Genomic DNA, 19500 nt, shown 5'->3' on the forward strand with positions numbered 1-19500 from the left:
AGACCAATAAAAACATAATAAGACCTACCACACACAAAACCAGAGCTGCTGGCCTCTTGCCTAAGTTGCTTTTCATAATTCATCATGGATTCTGTTTCAGCTGACAAGCTTGAGGCCAGCTGTGTGCCAGGCCTTGATGCATGCTTCTGTGTTACCAAGTGTCTATTTCTTTTAATCTGTGTTTTATATTATAATGCTAGCCTAGTGTTGTGCATGTATAATTTGTGTATAATGTACCTACATATAAATATATATAGACACATATACGTATATACATTGGGAAGGTGTGCTTAATTTTTAAAAATTTTTTAAAATTCTCTTTTAATGTTTATTTTTGAGAGAGAGAGAGAGTGGGAGAGAGGCAGAGAGAGAGGGGAGACAAGAATCTGAAGCAGCCTCCAGGCTTTGAGCTGTCACCACAGAACCTGACACGGGGCTTGAACTCATGAACCATGAGATCATGACCTGAGCCGAAGTCGGATGCTTAACCGACTGGGCTACCCAGGCGCTTCTTTTTTTTTTTTTAACTCATGGGGCGATTGCCTAGTCAGAAGAGCTTGAGAACTCTTGTTTCAACTTTCACAGGAAACTCATAAAATTCTGCCATCTTTTGAGATGGTCATTTTCGTTGAATTACTCTGCAACGTAGGTCCTACTTTGTCAGGACTCAGTTGAAGTGATGCATGCAAAAGTCCATTATAAAATGCAAAATTCTGTGCAAATTAAAGAACTTATTAAAACACAGTGCCTGTCATGTCAGCTTTCTGCAAGTGTCATCCAGCTCTAGGAGTTCTTGGTGACTTGAGGCCTGAGAGCAGTCAGGCCTGGTGTCAGGTGTTCTGCATGTTCTCTGGGTGATTTTCATAGCTGAGTGCTCACCCATCCACGAGAGGAGAGGGTTGTCCTCCCTGCCCCGTGTGGCTAGTCTCGGGGTGACTGGTGTGGCTAGGCCGCAGGCGCCCGGTGGGGCTGTGGGGGCAACTGAACCCCCTCACATGGGCCCTTGGCTTCCTCCTTCCTCTCCACAGAAGGGTTCCAGTCCTGGATGTGGCGGGGCCTCACCTTCCTCCTGCCTTTCCTGTTCTGTGGCCATGTGAGTCCCCCTGGAGTTTGTGGGTGTCCCCTGCTCTGGGCTGACCCTGGGAACGGGAGGTCTTCAGGCCTCTCCCACATTCACCAGCCATCCCCGGGCTGGGCCTACAGGGTCCTGGCATGCCAAAGGCAAGACACAGAAGTGGCCCTCGGCACCAGCATGCTGATTCCCACATCTTCAGGCTGTTCTGGCGTAGGGTGGCCCCAGTTTCATTTTGGGGGGTTCTCAGTGTCTTGGGATAGGTGATACCAGAACCTTGGGGGAGCCTGGCCCATTCCCTGGGGTTCCCCATGTGGGACTCCAGGGGAGTCTGTTGGGGCAAGCGGCGCCTGCCTCCCTCTCTCCAGTTCTGGCAGCTCTACAATGCCGTCACGTTGTTTGAGCTCTCCAGCCACGAGGAATGCAGAGAATGGCAGGTATGGGGTGTGTGTGTGTGTGTGTGTGTGTGTGTGTGTGTGTGTGTGTGTGCGCGCTTGTGCGTGTGTGTTGGTGGGTGGCAGAGGGTGTCCTGCAGAAGGCTGGGCCAGCTTGGAGAGAATTCTTTCCTCAGCTACCCCTTGATTCCCCAACATGGGGCCCTGTGCTCAGAGCTCCCTGCTACTGGGGCCTGGGAGACTGGGAGGGAACTCGGGAAGCCGCGGAACCCCTAAGTGGTCTGAGAGCCCTATTGAATGCTATGGGTGGGGAGGGGAGGGGGCAAGAGAGAAGCCATCTCCAACCCTCCGTGACCCTGAAGATTCACAGCCTTCACACAGTTGGCCCAGATCTCTGCTTTCTGCTGGTGGAACCCTGCAGTTTTCTGGCAGCTTACGCTAAAGGGGTCGCGAGGTCACGGAGGCAGAGTGGGCATCTCAGCCGGGAGCCGATCTGAGCTGGCTCAACCTTTTCCTCCTTTCCCCTCCCCCGTGCTGGGCCTTCCCCTGTCTTCCCGCACGCCCCTGCCCCTGCCCAGGTGTTCGTGTTGGCGCTCACTTTCCTCGTCCTCTTCCTTGGCAATTTCCTGACCACACTCAAAGTCGTGCACGCGAAACTTCAGAAGAACAGAAACAAAGGGAAGAAGCTGTGAGCCAAGGGACCTGCGCACCCCCAGCCCCTGGGGTTCAAGACTGCAGGGGGTTCCAGCTGGCACCTGGCTGCGCCTGATTTCCTCCCCACAGTGTCCTTGGCCACTGCAGCAGCCACCTCAGGGGCCAGCGCATCACTGGTAGAAGGGCCAAGGCCCTGGTCCCCGGTGGACAAGAGGAACGTGGCCCCTGCCCGTCTGCACAATGTTAGCCTGCTCAGCCTCCCTATTTATGACATATTTAACACGGGGTCCTCCCGACTGCCCTAGAATCCGCAGTCTTCCCTCGCTGCCCTCTCACGGCTGAGACTGGGTCAGTCTTCCTGGGCGGGGGCCTAAAGCCTCAGGGAGCCCCTCAGGTTGGGGTTTGGATGTGCCTCGCTGGAGTGCCGACCTGCTACTTACTGAGTCCCCAGCAGGTGGAAGGAAACCCCTCGGCGTCCTGTGGAGCCTCCCTCCCCGGGGCAAACCGGCAAACCGCTTCCGCTGTAAGCTCTCCCGGCCTCCGCTGCTCCGTGGTGGGGTATTTAAGTTCTCAGAGAATCACTGTCTGTCTGTGCCTGGTGCTCTTTGTGCTTCCTCTCCCTCCTGCTGGCCACCTGGGGAGAAGTGCCCTGCCTCCCCGAGGGCCTGGTCCCTGGGGTGGGCCTGAGGCGAGGGGGGTGCTGCTACCACCAGAGGGCGCCCCAGCCTTGGCATCACTTGGGTGGTTTGAGATAGTTTGGTGTTGGCTTTTTTTGAATTTGAAATTTTGGCTTCCTGACCCCCACCCCTCAGCCCACTTTCCTGAATTCTTGCAGTGAGTGGGACCCTTACTTTCAGCGCTGGCTGGGACTTAAGCCATCACAGAGCTCACCCACCCTCCCCCTCAGGTTCTAGAATGTTGGTGGGGAGAGTCTGAGCAGGCTCACTTCTGGGAGGTGGCACTTGGAAGCCAGGACAAGTCCGCTGGTCACCTTGTGTCGGATTCTGTACTTGAATGCTTGTGGGGAGGATGAAGAAGCTAGCAGGTTTGGTTGAATGTTCGGCGCCTTCTCCCACACGCGAGCCTCAGCTGCCTTTAACTATTTCCCTACAGATCCCCTCTGACCAGAGTTCAGGGCTGGCATCCACAGTCATGCTTTGGCTCTCAGAGGAGTTTAAGCTTCTTTTTTAATTGTTACATTTTTAAAATATGAAATTTCCCCTTCACCCCAGTAAGAGTCCACATAAAAACCCAGATTTCTACTTTCCCTAGAAAAATGGAAAGATCTGTCAACATTCCCACAGGGCAGTTCTTGGCTGGGCTGAGCTGCCTGCCTAGGATGGGGTGCTTGCTTTCTAGTATGCCACAGACCCACCACTCCCTTTTGTAGCTGTCCTGTTTCACTCGTTTGCACCTCCCATCTGGCCCTAAGGCACTTGAGTTTTCCCTAGACTAGGAGTCGGTAAACTTTTTCTGTAAAGGGCCAGATGGTAAGTAAATATTTGAGGGCCAGATAATCTGTTACAACTACCTTAGCCTGCAGTTGTAGGGCAAAAGCAGCTAATGCATACATAAATGAGTGTGGCTGTGTCCCAACAAAACTTTATTTACAAAAACGGGCAGCTGCCAGATTTTGTCCACAGACGATACGGTTTGTGGACCTCCGTCCTGTATCATTTGTCCATGAGGCCTTGGATTGACGACGCTCGTGACTCCCCAGGTCATGGCAGGGCCTTGGGGAACCTGTGTGAGGTGGGTGGAATACAGAAGTCTCTTTCCCTAGCAGTTGACTTCAGAGAGGCTCAGGCTTAGTGGGGCTGAGGCAGGAGATCCCGGGGAGGGCAGGAGGCACCTGAAGCCGTTATGCCGCGTTCAGTAAGGCTGACTCCTGGCTCACTCAGGAAGCAAGCAGCTCTCAATCTGTGAGGCATTAGAATCACCTGGGGCACTTGTTTAAAAGCTCCCGGAAGTGACTGCAGACCTTCCAGGAGGAGGTTCAGTGGATCTGCAGCTGGGGGTTAAGTGTGTTTTCACAGGAGGTCAAGGGGGTCTCAGCTCCGAGGGACAGAGGAAACTTGATGACTATTAAAATGAGCCAGTGCCGTCCTTTTGCAGATAGGGAGATAGTCCACAGAGAGGAGTGACTTGCCCAGGGTCACTCGGAGCCAATGTCACTTTCATCTCAAGTTCCTGGCACTGCGGGGTTGCAGGTGAGGAGCCCCTGAGCAGGGGTTGGATGTGTGGTCCAGGGTACTTTTTGCTTTTTGAGAGAGTTTCTTGTCCCCCTTGGGCATGTGTGCCGGCTCTGCAAAGATGGTGGCCCAGCCAAAGGCTGAGACTGGAGTCCTCTGTGGGGGGGCCGGGGCCACTGTTGGCCCCCGTGTCCGGGGCTGGTGCCTGTGTTGTCCCGATAGGCCCCTATCCCATCGTGGTCCCCGAGCTCCTGGAGGAAGGAAGTGAGGAGCTGGAGAGTGCAGCCGTGCCTATCTCCAGAGCCCAGGGAGGCGGGTGACATGGGAGCAGCGGTCTTGGGGGGGGGGGCCGTGTGGAACGCTGACGAATCCACACTTATCCACGTACCAGATGTAGTTCTTTGTTTTAAGCATAGGTTTTGAGGACCTGTTGGGTGTGCAAAGGGGGATACACGTGGCTGGGGGGAGGCCGCGTACTCCTGAGTCCTGGGGACATATGCCGGTTCCAGGTACAGAGGGACTGAGTCCAGCACCCTCACCCACCTCCATGCGGGCCACAGCTCCAGTGTGAACCCAAAGGTGAGTTCATGGTCAGAGCCGCAGCTGGGAAATAAGAGATCTCCAGAATGTTCTAAGAGTCTAACCAGAGGCTCCAGACACAAGGAGACACCCACCTCCAGGTGCCCTTGGAAAGCTGGGGATGGGGCAGGATCTCGGGGTATAATCCGGGGCTGGTGGACTGGCCCCTGTCAGTCTTGCCCTGAGGGCTTTGTGCCCTACCCAGAGGGGTCAGAGCAGCAGGCACAACCGGTGTTGTTTCTGCCGCTGTGCTTTCTTCAGAGCACTGAGGGCAACCTTGGCGGCCTCTCGGAAAACGTCCTCCACATTCTCCCGAAACTTGGCAGAACATTCTAGGTAGAGGGCGGCTCGGATCTGTTCGCAGGCGCTCTGACCCTGGGTGGGCGGGAGGGACTGGCATTAGATGAGGGGCCTGGAGCATGGGGCACCTCCTGACACCCCCTCATGGATCTGGGGACTTGGATCTGGCTCTGGGGGGCCCCCCGGGGCGGGGCAGAGGTCTTGGTGTGGAGCCCCCTTCTCCCTATCCCGGGCCCAGCCCCCACCAGTGTGGGTGGATGGAACATAAAGGCCTGTCTGGTGTGGCCTGAGGGCTGCGGCTGCTGAGAGAAGCGTCCCGTCCACCTTCAGGCAGAGAGGGGGCCGGATCCCGACAACTGTGTCTGCCAGGCCTCTGACGAGCTAGGGGCCTCCAGACACAAAGGGCTTCCTACTTGCCTCTCTCCTCTTCTCCAGAGCACAACTAAGGAAACGGCTTGCTAGGAGAGTAAAAACTCTCTCTTCTAACATTTGCTTTTATTAATGCTTCTTTTTATTAAACTTTCTTACCAGTGTTCTTTGTGTTCCTTTTATCGTCCCGTGCCTCACCCAGAAAGCCGCAGGGTTTGGTTTTGCCCGTGACTCTCGTGGGTAGGGGAACCCTGCTTTTGAACAAGGCCTGCCTCTCCAGTTCCCTCTGGCAGACAGGACAGGATGGTGGTTAAGGACCCAGACTCCGGAGCCAGAGTGACTGGGGCAGGATCCTGGCGATACGCTGCAGGTTAGCTGTGTGGCTCTTAACCTCCACTTAACCTCTCTGGGTCTCCACTTCTCTCCCACAAAATAGGGGATGCCAACAGAACACGCCTCAGCGTTACAAAGATTAAAGGAGAAAGGGAAGAGGGCGGAGAGGAGGGAAATGGAGGGGGAGAGAGGGGAGACCCCCTACCGACCTGCATGTAGGTGATGGGCTCCAGCTGGGCCGCCCTGAGCTTCCGCAGCTGCTCCTTGTCCTTCCTCAGGTCTGTCTTGCAGCCAATGAGCACCGTGGGGGTCCCACGGCAGAAATGTGTGACCTCAGGGAACCACTGTGGAGGGAGAAGGCAGGCATCAGGGCTGAGGCCAGATCCGTGGTCCCCACCCCTGAGGTAGGCTGGCTGGGTCGCGGGCCTCACCTTGATGAGGACGTTTTCATAGCTGGTGGGGTTCATGACGTCATAGCAGATGAGCACGAGGTGGGTGTTCTGGTAGGACAGGGGTCGCAGCCGGTCATAATCTTCCTGCCCTGAAACCGGAGGGTAGGTAGGGGTCAGGGAGGCACCACTTCCTTGTCCACCTGACTCCCCTGTCTGGGCTCAGATGGGCAAGAGGTTGGTGACTCTGTCTCTAAGGCCTCAGTTTCCTCGTCTGCAAAACAGAGGTGGCAACCCCCGGTAGCAAAGATTACACGAGACGAAACCCATGCAGTGCCCAGAACGGCCTGATGACAGGGCGCTCAGGAGAAACTGGAGAAACTTGCTAGCGATTTTGCCCGTGACCATTACCGCTGCCCCCTTGCCCTGGCACCCAGGTTAGAGAGAGGCCGAATCCCTCCCCTCCCTGAAGGCTCAGGGGCTGGTGGGGCCCAGGCCACTGTGGGGCCGGGCAGGCAACCAGCACAGCTGCTGTCAAGCTCACCACACTCAGACTCACGTGGGGAGACTGAACACCCCTCCCCCAGCACAGACTGAATCAGAGGCCAAGGCTGAGTGTGGCTTTTTAATGTTTTTAGTAATTTTTTCTATTGACAAGTTCAAACTTAAGAGTTGCAAAAAGGGTGCCAAGAACGCCCTCAGATCTCCAAGTGTTTACACTTTGCTCCACTTGCCCTTTCTATATGTAAACACGTGAGCCACGCCAGAGTAATGGCCGGTGTCCTGCTTCTTCACCCCAGGATAGTGCCCCGCGGATTTTCTAAGAATGAGCACATTCTATATCACCTCCCATAGTACAGGTATCAAACGTGAGCAACCACCACTGACACTGTTCTCTAGCCAAACCCACAGGCTGTACTCAGGTGTCACCGGTGATGTCCCGTAGGGGGGTTGCCGTGGTCCAGAAGCAGGCCCAGGGTCATGCCCTGCACTTGGTCACCATATGCCCTAGCGTTCTTAAAGGCACAAAGGTGACCTCCTTCCATTACTTGGGACGCAGAGGCCCAGGAATCCCCTGCCCCTACCCCGGCGAGGCGCCAGCCTACCCTCTGGCTCCCTCCCTGCCAAAGTTGGCCTTTCCACTGAAGGCGGACAGACCACATCCTGCTCCCGCCCCCCAGCTGCTGCCAGGATACTGCCACCTTCTCCCTTCCCACTGGTTCTCCCTCAATCCAGGACCCCTGAGGGCGTGCAGTGAACGGCAGCCACAGCTATGGCAGTGGCTGGGCCAGGAGGACTCCATGCAGCCATTCAGCCCGAGTCACCCCCAACACTGTCAGGGCCCGGCCAACTCAGATTCTTCTGTCCTTATCACCACAAAGCTGGAGAAATCCTTGTACAATGGTGGGAAACAGGCCAGGATGCTGCTTCAGCTCATCTCCAAACTGTCCCCTCTCCTAATCTTTGTCCATGTCCTTCTAGACCTGTGCTGTCCCATAGATAGGGTAGTCACTAGCCCCATGTGGCTATTTAAGTTAATTAACATTAAAAATTCAGGTTCTCCATTGCACTAGCTACATTTCAAGTGATTCATCGCCACACAGGGCTAGCGGCTGCCGTAAACGGGCAGCTCGGGTGCAGGACCTGTATCACTGAAGAAAAGTTCTGTTGGGTAGCATGGCACCATCCAAGCCATAGCTGGTCGCCCATGATCTCCTGCTGCCTCTTAACAATCCACTCTCCCTCCACCCAGCAGCTGGGTGAATCTAAAACACGAGTGAAATCCTGCCTCTCTCCCCTCAAAGGAAAAACATCTTCAATAGGGGCACCTGCATGGCTCAGTCAGTTAAATGTCTAACTTTTCGGTCTTGGCTGAGGCCACTTTCTCACAGCTCGTGAGTCCCAGTCCCGAGTCTGCACGGAGCCAGCTTGGGATTCTCTCTCTCCCTGCCCTTCCCCTGCTCACTCTGTCTCTCTCTCTCAAAATGAATAAACTTAAAAAATATATATCTTCAATAGCTCTCTATTGCCTTTTGTACTAAATCCAAACATCCCCCAGGGGTCCACATGACCTGCACCCACGGACCCTGACCTTATCTCCCTCCCCCCACCTCCCCCCTCCACCCCACTGTTTCCAAACCCACCAAGCTCTGGTGCCTCAGAGCCTTTGTACTTGCTGTCTTCCCACATCTGGAATGCTTTTTGAATTTTTTTTTCACATTTTCTTTTTAGCATTATTTAAAAATATTCAGACTGACAGTCCACGTTATTTCCTTTTCTAGGATAATTGTCTCCTCTCTACTTCTACTTCACATTGATACCCCCTTATGCTTTATATGCTTTTTATTATCTTTTTTAATGTTTATTTTTGAGTGTAAGTGGGGGAGGGGCAGAGAGAGGGGCATAGAGGATCCTAAGCGGGCTCTATGCTGACAGTAGCGAGCCCAGTGGGGGGCTCAAACTCATGAACCACAAGATCATGACCTGAGCCAAAGTTGGATACTCAACTGACCGAGCCACCCAGGTGCCCCACTTTTTTTTTTTAATGTTTTTTATTTATTTTGAGAGACAGTGCAGGGGAGGGGCAGAGAGAGGGAGGAAGAGAATCCCAACCAGGCTCCGCACTGTCACTGCTCAACTTCATGAACCGTGAAATCATGACCTGAGCCAAAATCAAGAGTCAGACGCTTAACACGCTGAGGCACCCAGACACCCTGCTTTAGGCACTTCTTAGAGTGCTTTTGCCTAGGGACAGTTAAGAAATCCTTACAGCCACCACCCGATATGCTAGTCAAGAAGTTAAGAATACTCCCATGTACACTGAGCTCAAAGAAGTGACCTGCCTGAGGTCATCAGTGAGCCAGGCAGGACGCAACCCCAGTTTATCAAGTTCTGGGTCAAGCATTCCTTCTGGTGATACCAGCAAGGCTCTATTCTGCTTTGCATTGTGCAAAAATAGGTTCTGGTCCTCCATGATTTAATGATGTTCCCTAATTCTGGCATAACATACATATGCATTCCCTGTTAGAAATATGGCAGGAGTAGGGGCACCTGGATGGCTCAGTCGGTTAAGCGTCCGACTTCGGCTCAGGTCATGATCTCGCGGTTCCTGAGTTTGAGCCCCACGTCGGGTTCTGTGCTGACAGCTCAGAGCCTGGAGCCCGCTTTGGATCCTTGTCTCCCTCTCTTCTGCCCCTCCCCCACTTAAATTCTGTCTCTCAAAAAAAAATAAACATTAAAAAAAAAATAGGGCCGGAGTGGACAAGTAGTTGTAAAACAGGCCTCTTGTGCTCCAACGGCTTCCCTCATCCTGACTGGCTGGCCCCTCAAGAGAGGCCGTCCCTCGTCTCTCACCACACAGCGTCTCCCCCACCCTGGGTGTCCACAATCCGTGCTCAGACACTGACTGGTTTACTGCCTGTCTCCCCATGGACTGTAAGCACCCTAGGGGCAGGGACCATGTCTGTCCTCGCAAATAACCCCTGGCGCCCGGCAGGCGTCCAGTCAAGACTGGCTGGCTGTTGGCTGACACTGTTCAGCTCTTGTCAGATGCAGCAGAGACCAGGGCCGCGACGTGCCAGGGGGTTTAGCAATTACGGCCTGTGAGGATTTCAGCAGAGCTGATGAGGGCAGAAGTCGGGCAGCCGTGGGTTGAAGGAGGAAGCCAGACCTAGCCTGCTCCCCTTTGGGGGCCCCTGCCCTTGCTGTTTCTAGAAGGTTCTTCCCCAGGTAGCAGCAAGGCTTGCTCCCTCCTTTCCTTCAGGTCTCTGCAGAAATGTCACCTCCTCGGGGGCAGCTTTCCTGACTGCTCGGAGACAAAGCCTTCGACCCAGTCTATCCCATGTCCGACCATGGCTTTATTATTCTTCTGAGTACGTATCACTACCTGACGTTTGGTTTGGGTTTGGCTTTGTCTCCCCACCATGAGCACACTTGCCCCGGAGGACAGGGGCCATCTCTGTCATGCCCTGGGATGCAGGCGCACGCAATAAACGTGTGGTGAGTGAACGAACGAATGAGTGGGTGAGTAGGTGTAACGATAATCTCCCCGGCTGTCAGCAAGGGCATTTCACCTCGATCACCTGTGTTAATTTAAGCAGCCACCCTGGGAGGTAAGCTGGGCGAAGAAAGTTCTTCCTGTTAGGAGCCCATGTGGCTGAGGGGGGGCCTTTTGCAAGGTCATAGACAGGTTCCCTGTGAGCTGGAGAGCCAGCTCAGTCCCTAACTCCAAGGTCAGCTGCCTGCCGCGCTGCTCGAAAATGGCCAAAAATTCTCTCAGGGAGCCTTCCCCAAGATCCCGACTGGGAATTGACCTCTGGACCTTGTTTCCTCACAGATGGTCTCCTGACCTGTGAAACAACACACCTCGGCAGTGCTCACTCATGACGAAGGCTCGTTGTGCTCTCTCATGGCTTCATTTGAAGCCCGTGGCCTACACTACCTCATCACGATGCCAACAAGGTAGGGCTGTAGTTATCCCCATTTTAGAGATGCAAGAAAGTGTAGCACAGAGAGGTGAAGCGAGTTGCCTTAAGGTCACACAGCTAAGGGGACACTCTGTAAAAGACAGAGGACCGTAGGTGAGACTACTGGGGGTGCCTCTCTCAGTCCACTCGAGAGGGTAGGGAGCTGTCTTCACCCTACAAGCCCCAGGCCCGACCAAATAAGGCAAAGACTGCCAACACAGGTATCTCAAGAGAGAGGGGTTCTGGGAGGGGATGGGCAGCCAGCCCAGCTTCCAGCTCCCTCCTCCAGGTTGCCTTCCTGGCTTGACTGTGCCTGGCTCAACTTTCCCAAGATTCAGTGTGGACCTCCACGTGGGGACCAGGCCAACAAACGATGGACTCCCGCGTGCTGTTGGCCTCATGTCCCTCGGGAGGTGTGGAGTGTCCTGACACCTCTCCTCTATGAGTCAGGAGAGCCAGGCTACACTCCGACTCTCATTCCGTGACTTGGGTGCCTTCCCTCCCTGGACCTCAGTTTCCTTATCTGGCAAAGGGGGTGATAACCCTGCCCCTGATACTGGAACTAAAGGACTGGGAGGCTAAGCAATGTCGGACAAAGGGGAAGGACTGTTACTATGGTTGCTATTGAACCAGAAACTTCTGGGGGGCGGGGGCTGGGCGAGGGTTCTAACCCTAGATCTTTGGACCCACAAGTTTTAGGGGGCCCTCCCGCCACAAGGCGATACTAATACCCTCCCCATCTACCCACACTGATGCCAGGGCTTAAAGGGGCCAAGTCACCTGTCCAGAGGCACACCGGGCTTCCACTCTGGCCTCTGCAGATGAGCTTGCACGGAGTCACGTGCAAAAGGACGCATTTGTTTCTGAAGAGGAAAGGTCTTCTGGGCCCCAGCTCCCCTTGAAGTGGCCCATCTTCCTGAAGCTGGCAGTGCAGTGGGGTGGGGAGGAAGTGAGGCTCTCGCCTAGCACGAGGGTATTTCCTTTGTGGGCAGGAGCTTTGCTGTGTCAGTCATCTCTGCAGGGGCAGGGATCTCTAAGGCCTGGAGCCCGGTTGAGGAGAGAGGGTGTCACTGGGCCACAGTGGTCCCCGAATATTCTGGACCTACCAGAGCAGGTGGTTCCCAGCTCCAGCCAGGACGTCGGTCAGGGGAGGGGTGCAGGCAGCATGAGAAGGGGAAGCTACCAGAAGAGGAACCCGTGTATTGCTACTGGGGCCCGCCCACCTGTGCTTCCTCCCCAGGCAGGAGGAGCCGGGCCGGGGCCGCCCCAGCCTGGAGCTGAGGCCACACTCTGACTGGCCCTTGGCTTCAGCTCTTCAAGCCTCCAGGGCTCCTCGCCCCTAGATACCCCTCTTGTCCCCGATTCCCTGTCTCACAACTCCTTTGCCCCCAGCTTTTCCTATTGTTGCCATCTCAGGCTGGGAAGGGGACCACAGCCCCCCACCTCCCCGGGCAACCCCCGTTCCATTCTGTGACACCCTCACCCCGGGGCCCACCCCAAGGCCCGCATAGCTCCATCTCTAGTTGGTGTCTTAACAGCCCACCTTGTCCCCACCTCCCTTCTGTCCAGGAAACTTCAGACCACACCACAGCTTCCTGCCTCTGACAGTGTCAGGGCGGGGTGGGGGGTGGGGGCAGGGGAGCCCGCCTCCCCTTCACCTGTCAGCACTAAGAGCTCCACCTCCCCTCAACCACCCTCAAGCCACTGTGTCTGTATCTGCTTCCGCAGGATGGAGACGCACAGCCAGACTGGCCTCCCACGTGACTCCCACAGACTGGCCTCCCCTGTGGCCAAGGTCCTGGGTGTGGAGAAATTCAGCCTCTCAGAGGCCACCCGGAGCCCACAGCTCTGGCTGATCAACCAGTGGTTGGTCAGAAAGATGCTACTCTGCACTCCCCTCCACCGCCCCACCATAGGGTTTAGCTCATCAGGTTCCAGAACCTTCTACAATAACTTTTACTAGACTCATCTCCAGTATAGTCATTCCCTTCACCCCCTTAGTCTCTATCTTTCTCTAGTAGGTCACCTGGCCACCCTTTTCTGCTGTTTAGTTTTGATATCCATCTACCCCACAGGTAGAGAGGATCTCACTGCCTTCTCCAAGGGTGTCTCTGAATCCAGATTTATTCTTTCTATTCTTTCTTTTTTTTTTTTTTTCAATGCTTATAAATTTTTGAGAGAGAGAGAAAGAGCACGAGAGTGGAGGGGCAGAGAGAGAGGGAGACACAGAATCTGAAGCAGGCTCCAGGCTCCAAGCCGTCAGCACAAGAGCCAGATGCGGGGCTCGCTTAACCAAATGATCCACCCAGGCGCTCCTCAGATTTATTCTTCATTCATTCCATAAGCGCTGTGCTGGGCACTTGGTGTGTAGAAGAGGAATGACCCAGTCTCTCCTTCATGTTCCTCGCAACAGGGCTTCCTGGGTCACGGTAGGACACCCTTGAAGAAACACCCATGTTTCTTTCTCCCTGAGTATTCCTCCTTGGGCCGTCCTGCTGACTCTGAAGCCATTCTACTCCCCCGGGACTCCACTGAGAGGTTCAAACCCCAGCTCTGTTTTTCTGCTGCTTGGGAGAACCTTGCTGGGAGGGCAGGGCGGGGGGCCAGCACAGATCTCTGCAGGCCACGGATTCAGAACAGGTTGGGTTTGGATCTGAGCCTGAATGATGGTGGTGTGGGGGGGTGGTGCTTAAAAACTCGCAACACTTAGTGAGCCCTTCCTAAGAGCCAGCCCCTGTGTTATACATCACATGGATCTAATTTACTCCTCAAGACTGTTTTAGCCCTGATTACAGAGGAGGAACCTGAGGTCCAGGTGTCCCCGATGACACACAGCCAAGGAGCCAGTGTCAACAAAGCCCAGGTCTGATTCCAAAGCATGTGGCAGGAAGATCATCGTTGCCCTGGTGGCCGCCCTGGTGCCTCTGATGACTGGGCCTGAAGCCCCGCCATCCCTCCCGCAGCACCTGTTAGCGCAAATCCTTCTTTACACCAAGCAGAAACTTCCAGAACCCCCACACCACAATCTGTCCTGACATGTTCTTTGAACATCTTTCTCTGGGCAAGGCCACGATGACCAGAAGTAGTCCCTGTGTTGGGTCTGATGGGGGAGGCTTCCACGAACAGTGAACCCCAGGAATCTGATAGGAGAGGCCCTGAGGGCAGAGGAAGGAATGACCACTCCCCTCTGAGTCTCCCTGCTGCACCAGCACCCCACCCACAAAGTGGGGCTAATGGACCTGCCCCTCCCTGGGTCCCCAACAGGAAGCATGTGAAACTAAAAGTGTTCCAGCCACACCATGATTTTTACTGTTCCTAGAGCTGTGTCCCTGGGAATTCCTCGACAACCTTTGGCTTTCTCAGTTCACAGGGCTGGAAGCACGGCCCTGCCCTTGGGGTAGCCCTTCGGGGTCCTCGTCCAACAAGATGGGGCTCCTTAGAAGCCGTTACGGGCGGGAGCCACCATACAGTAAAGGCTGATGAAGTCAGGAATGGAGGAGGGTTCTGGGGGCCAGACAGTCCCTTTTCTGATTCTCTCCAGGGTGGCATGAGAGATCCATTGACAGGCTTGGGGTGGGGCATGTCTGGGTTTGGGCTCCGTCCTGTCCCGGGCCAGGGGAGACTTCCCCTTACACATACAAGGCTTGGCTGGCAGGGAAAAGGGCACCTGATGACATGGTTCCACGCAGATCACTAAACACTGAGTCACAGAGGTTGGGTGAGGTTCTATCCGGGGATCCTGACCTTTGTCCCCCAGTGTTGGCTCAGCCCAGAGGGGGACTGAGGGCAGGATGCAAGCTCCTTGGGGGCAGACCCCCCACCCCTTCCCTGCAGCTCCCAACAACAGGGACTCTAAAAACCGACTCGGATTCGCATAAATCCACTTGCTTTAGGAGCTGCAGGTGGCAGAGAGAACCTTATTTTGGACTTACGTTCCCTATAGCTCTGTTCCTTCCTCAGTGCTTGGTTTATTCGTAGGGAACCAGGAAGACACAGAAAACTGTAGCCACAAAATCCTAGAACCACAGGCTCAGAACTGTAGACCACAGAATTCCAGAGCCGTGTATTGTAGCCTATGGAATCCCAGAAGTGTGGAACTCAGAATCAATATCCACAGGACCCTGGAGCCTCAGGACTGTCAACCACAGAATCCCGGAGTCACAGGCTCTGATCTGTAGCATGGAATATTATAGACCCAACCCAGAAATTCAGCCCACAGAATTCCAGCATCAGTGGACTCAAACCTGCAGCCCACAGAGTCTTAAAGAGACCACAGCATGCAACACATGAAATCCTGGAACCATGGGGTGCAGAAGTGATGCCCACGGTTTTCTAGAACCACAGGAGAGGAACGAAGCCGTGGGTTCCCAGCATATCAGCGCTAGGAAGGTGGCGGAGGAGCTCATGTCATTCAAAGACCCTCCTTTCAAAGGGGCGACTGAGGCCCTCTGAGCCTCTAGGGCCACCCTGCCAGCGCCCCTCCGCAGCCTTCAGGAGTGACAGGATGTCAGGGCCCAAAGAGGCTGGTGGGGGTGGGGGGATGCCCGGAGGGGGATACCCGGGCGGGGGAAACCCTTCGGACACCCGGGACCCTCGGCGCGCAGGCGCACTCACCAGCGGTATCGTATAGGTTCAGGGTCACCTCCTTGCTGCCCACATTCACTCTGGCCGTGTACTTCTCGAACACGGATGGGGCGTAGTGCTGTCGGAGAAGGGGTCGGGCTGGTTCTTAAGGGGTGCGACGGAGGCCCGGGTACGGCTGCACCGCCCGCCTTCTCCCCATCCAGCTCACCTCCCCTCACTCTGATGGGCTCTGGAATTCCCGAGGAAGAGCCCCGGGGTGGCGGCTGCCTCTCCGCGCGCTGGACGCCGGGGAGCCGGGGTCCAGGCTGAAGGCCGTCCGTCGCCCCCGATGGTCCCAAGCCCATTTCCCCCGTAGCCTAACCCTCACCACCCCCCCCCCACCCCCCCGGCGGGCCTCACCTCAGGGAAGGAGCCCTGGCTGTACACCATGAGCAATGATGTCTTGCCGCAGCCGCCGTCACCCACGATCACAATCTTCAGCTCCTTCCTGCCCGGGTCCGGGCCCGGGGCCCCGGGGGCGTCCATAGCCGGGAGCCGGCGGCACTGGCAACAGCGCGCGGGACAGACCGCTGGGGCTGAGAGATCGGGGGCGGGGGCGGGATCCAGGGGCGGAGCTAGAGAAGCCCCTCCCACTTTGTGCAGGCATCGCCTCCGCCAGGCAGCCACCCGGGCCCACCTCCCAACCCGTTTTCCTTCTCGTTAGGGTCCTAGCCCGGTGCGTTCACCTGTCATTCCCAGAGAAACCGAGGCAGCTGAGAAACAGGAGCTCAGCCTGAAGCGCGGCTCCCACTCGCTCCCCTGCAAGTCACGGCGCGCCCCCCACCGGCAAGATTCGATGGTTTCCGCGGTACCTCGCTGGGCACCCCTGATTGGCAGGCTCCGCCTTCTGGCAGGGCCCCTCTGATTGGTCGACTCGGCCTCCCCCATCTGACAGAGACTCTTTGATTGGCGGACCGTTGCCCCAGCACCAGAGTTCAGGAGACTGGGTCTCCAGCTCTGGGAAAAGCCCCCTCGCTTTGCCCCGCCCCAGCTGTGTGGCCTGGGGCAAGTCGGCTTCCGACCTCAGTTTCCCCACTAGGTAGGTTGGTCGAGCCAGGAAAGATGCTAGCACAGGGGGCGTGCCTGCCCACCTAGCCCAGCCCTACGGGCGCCAGTGTGGGTGCAGGTTGGGGGTGGGGAAGAGCGGTTCCCCTCACCTACCCCTCCCACTTCCCTAAGAGCGCAAGGTGGGTGTCTGGCGCCCTCTGGCGGGCAGTCATCTTGGGGCGGACGGCTTGGAAGGCAGGTGAACTCCGGGAACAATTTCCTTTGGGGGCTGGCCCCAAACCACGCGGGCGGAAGCCTCTTTCTAGCAGGGGCCAGAGGCGTGAACCGAGGAAGACACCGTCGAGGAAGGTATGGGGAAAGCTAGGACAGATCTAGTTGTGAGAAGCTGGGCCCATTGATAACTTCCACCCCACCCTTAAATTTGATTTGATTAAGCGCTCTCCAGCCATTAGCCACATATCTTCAGGCCACAAGCCAGGCAGTCTCATCAATCCTCCCACGCCCCTTGATTAAAACAACTATTTATTAAGCACTATGTGCAGGATAACACGGGGGCTGCTGGCTGAGACCACCCAACCCTTCCCTCCCTGCAACAGTCTTTCGCAAAAGCCAGGCTAGTGGTCAGGAGAGGCAGGAGACCCCTGGGGCCTGTGTGCGGCAAGCAGGCATTGAAGCATGGCTAAGTGAGGGAGAGGGGTCCAACCAGCTGGGGTTGGATCTCTGGTAGGTTCCTCAGAGAGGGCTAGGCAGGACTCAGGATCTTCTTGCCCCACCCCCACCGCATCCCCGGGAAGATTCTGAATTTCCAAGTTCTCAGTAAAGACCAAGTAAATTTTACTTCAGGGAGGAAATTGCCAACCTGGCAATTTTGTTAAGTGCCCCGTCCGTTCTCAGAGGATGCAAGGCAGGTCTGACCACCAGAGGGGAGCAGCGACCGCTCGTGAGAGCTTACAAAAAAGCCTATAGCTGGGAAAAAGAGGTAAGGCCCCCCCCTAGTTCCACGCTATTATGTGAAAGTCCCAAGCTTTAGGCAGCCGGTCAGAGAGCCACCTGCTAGGTCAAGCACCGCCCCCCCCCCCCACACACACAAATTTACAGCAACTCATTCATTCCTTTTTTACCACGCAAGTTTATTGAGAGGCAATTGTGTTCCTGCCTGGAGGGAGCTGTCTTAGGGGAAGCAGTCTCTTTAAGGGGTCTGGGAGATGTCAACGCTTTAGAGACCAGACCCCTGTAGGGCTCAGCGAAGGCTGAGCCTAAGCTTGGCAGTGTTGGGAGGGCAGACCAACGGGAGCAAGATGGGTACCCTGGACAAATGAACGGTGGCTGGAAAATCCCATCAGATTCTGCAGTGCCTGGGGAGTGAGGAGGGAGGCCAGACATGGTTGTCGAGGTAACCGGGGTTAGATCATGGAGGGCCTTGCTGCCAGGCTCAAGGGGCGGGGAGGGGGGGGTGTCAGACAGGAGACTCCTGAACAGAACAGGAGCCCAGCCAAAGCCAGGCCCTCAAGCTCTCTCTGGTGACCAGGGAGGAGCTGGGATTGGCTGGTGAGGCAGGACTGGGGGTCATCTTTCCACAGTGGCAGCTTGAGGCTGGCAGGAAAGGACCAGGTTACTATCACTCGGGGAGACGGAGGCTGGAAGAAGCCTTTGAGTGAGGGGAAGACCACTTACCTTTGCAGCCAGCCCTGGACCTGACCCTGAATCAGGGCCCCTGAAGCCTGGGGAGAGACAGGAAGGGAAGGAGAGGAGGGGCTAGGGGCAGAATGCGCTTAGGAGGGTCATCCCACTCTGAGCAAACTGTCACCTGGGAGTTAATCACACCTCCTGACTTTCCTCAAAATCCTCAGACCTCGGTTTCTATTTTCTCCACCTGAGAAACAGGGCTACAGTCCCAACTGAGGCAGATCAAATGGCTTCCACAATACAGAGGGGCAGGGGGAGGAGGAGAGGAAGAGCGAGACTTCCCGGGCCAGCCTGCAGCAAGGCACAACAGCTGACGCTGGCCCCAGACCGCCTGCCCACCCCCTGCCTGGCCAAGGGGCTGGCAGCACCCCAGCCCCACCCAGCCTGGAGTGTGTTTCAGCTGGACCCAGCTCCAGTGGTGGTGTAGGGGCTGGATCTGTACCTAAAAATACCCAGGAGCCAGGCCAGCTGCCGAGAGCTTCCTCAGAGGCAGCTGGGCCAGACCCGGCCAGCTGAGGAGCTGGACAGGCGCACTCGCATGGGGGACCCCTGCTCCCTTACCTGTGACATGTTCTGAGGGGCCCAAGTCATTCACCTTCTATTCACTGGGAATTCCTGGAGAGGTTTAGGAGAGCAAGAAAGATTCTTTAAGTTGGTTCTTGCCATAGAGCTGATGGGCACAGTACAGAAGCTAGGGGAGCAGGCCGGCTGAGCTCAGGAGAGAATAAGGGCCAGATCCACTTGTCTTGTCAGGGCAAAGTCGGGCCAGCACAGGACAGGATGGGGAAGTTAATGACAATTCTTACAGCCTCCACTTCCCTGGCACTTCTGCACATCCTGAGAGTTCACCTCACACCCGAAGGGTCATCCACCCCAGATGAGGCAGAAAAAACTGAGCTATTCTTTGACGTCCCAGAGATGGGAGGTGGCCAGGAATGGCCTGGGAGCCCAGGACTCTGTCCAGGTCGCAGCACTTGGTGGCGCTGGTGGGGAGGTCACACTGGAACACAAAAAGCTCCCCTCACAAAGCCACAATTAAAAACATCTCAAAAAGTCATCATCCACCTTCCTCCTTCAGGTTCACACGGGGAGCCCTCAGCTCCCAGTGGGGCGGGGACTTGCTGAGGTCACTGGCCAGTTGGAGATCGCGCTGGATCCAGGCAGCCTCCAAGATGGCGGGGTGCCTCTTTCCACAGTCCAGGCAGAGGCAGTCTCCACCCAGAGGGTCCAAAAGGTCGTATTCCAGGCTGGGGCTCCGGCGGATGGGCCGGAAGAGGAGGGACCCTAGTGTCCAGTAGCGAGGCAGGTCCAGCCACCTCCCAGCCTTGGGCCGCCTTTCCGCTGGCGTGGCCCTCTCCAGGCTGGCCCCACCGGATTGGCCCCAGGAGCAGCCCCGCCCCGAGCTCGCTTGGTGACCGGGGGCGGGGCCAACCT

The 19500-nt window shown here is 56.1% G+C and overlaps 2 protein-coding genes and 2 long non-coding RNA genes across 9 annotated transcripts in view; 3 read left to right on the plus strand and 1 right to left on the minus strand.

Moving 5' to 3' along the window:
• The window catches only part of TMEM120B (transmembrane protein 120B), a 41773-nt gene extending 39070 nt beyond the window's left edge, over positions 1-2703 (plus strand). For 2 of the 3 annotated variants that reach the window (XM_030335982.1, XM_030335983.1), the window contains exons 10-12: positions 1029-1093; positions 1441-1509; positions 2046-2703. In XM_030335982.1, coding sequence (XP_030191842.1) covers positions 1029-1093; positions 1441-1509; positions 2046-2159 — 248 coding nt within the window. In that variant the 3' untranslated portion in view covers positions 2160-2703. The remainder of the gene's footprint in view (positions 1-1028; positions 1094-1440; positions 1510-2045) is intronic. The other variant, XM_030335984.1, reaches the window with a different exon arrangement.
• Positions 2704-4484: 1781 nt separating this feature from the next.
• On the minus strand, positions 4485-16080 carry RHOF (ras homolog family member F, filopodia associated). Its single transcript, XM_030335985.1, has 6 exons — positions 16059-16080; positions 15733-15908; positions 15364-15451; positions 6326-6435; positions 6104-6238; positions 4485-5267 (listed from the first exon to the last, which is right to left on the minus strand). The coding sequence occupies exons 1-6, from the start codon at positions 16063-16065 to the stop codon at positions 5103-5105; spliced, it is 681 nt and encodes a 226-aa protein (XP_030191845.1). The 5' UTR covers positions 16066-16080; the 3' UTR covers positions 4485-5102.
• Positions 4811-17765, plus strand: LOC115528132. 4 transcript variants are annotated; one of them, XR_003973152.1, is made up of 5 exons: positions 4817-4892; positions 5764-6298; positions 10047-10155; positions 10620-10744; positions 16037-17765. It is a non-coding gene; the product is annotated as an uncharacterized LOC115528132 (long non-coding RNA). The 4 variants fall into 4 exon arrangements; XR_003973153.1 differs by lacking the exon at positions 16037-17765 and adding an exon at positions 12478-12859; XR_003973150.1 differs by lacking the exon at positions 16037-17765 and having other exon boundaries at positions 5764-5931; positions 10620-10734.
• LOC115528133 lies at positions 13030-14044 on the plus strand. The gene is made up of 2 exons (XR_003973154.1): positions 13030-13287; positions 13523-14044. It is a non-coding gene; the product is annotated as an uncharacterized LOC115528133 (long non-coding RNA).
• Positions 17766-19500: the final 1735 nt, after the last annotated feature.

The sequence above is a fragment of the Lynx canadensis genome, chromosome D3 (assembly GCF_007474595.2).
Source record: "Lynx canadensis isolate LIC74 chromosome D3, mLynCan4.pri.v2, whole genome shotgun sequence".
Lineage (NCBI taxonomy): Eukaryota > Metazoa > Chordata > Mammalia > Carnivora > Felidae > Lynx > Lynx canadensis.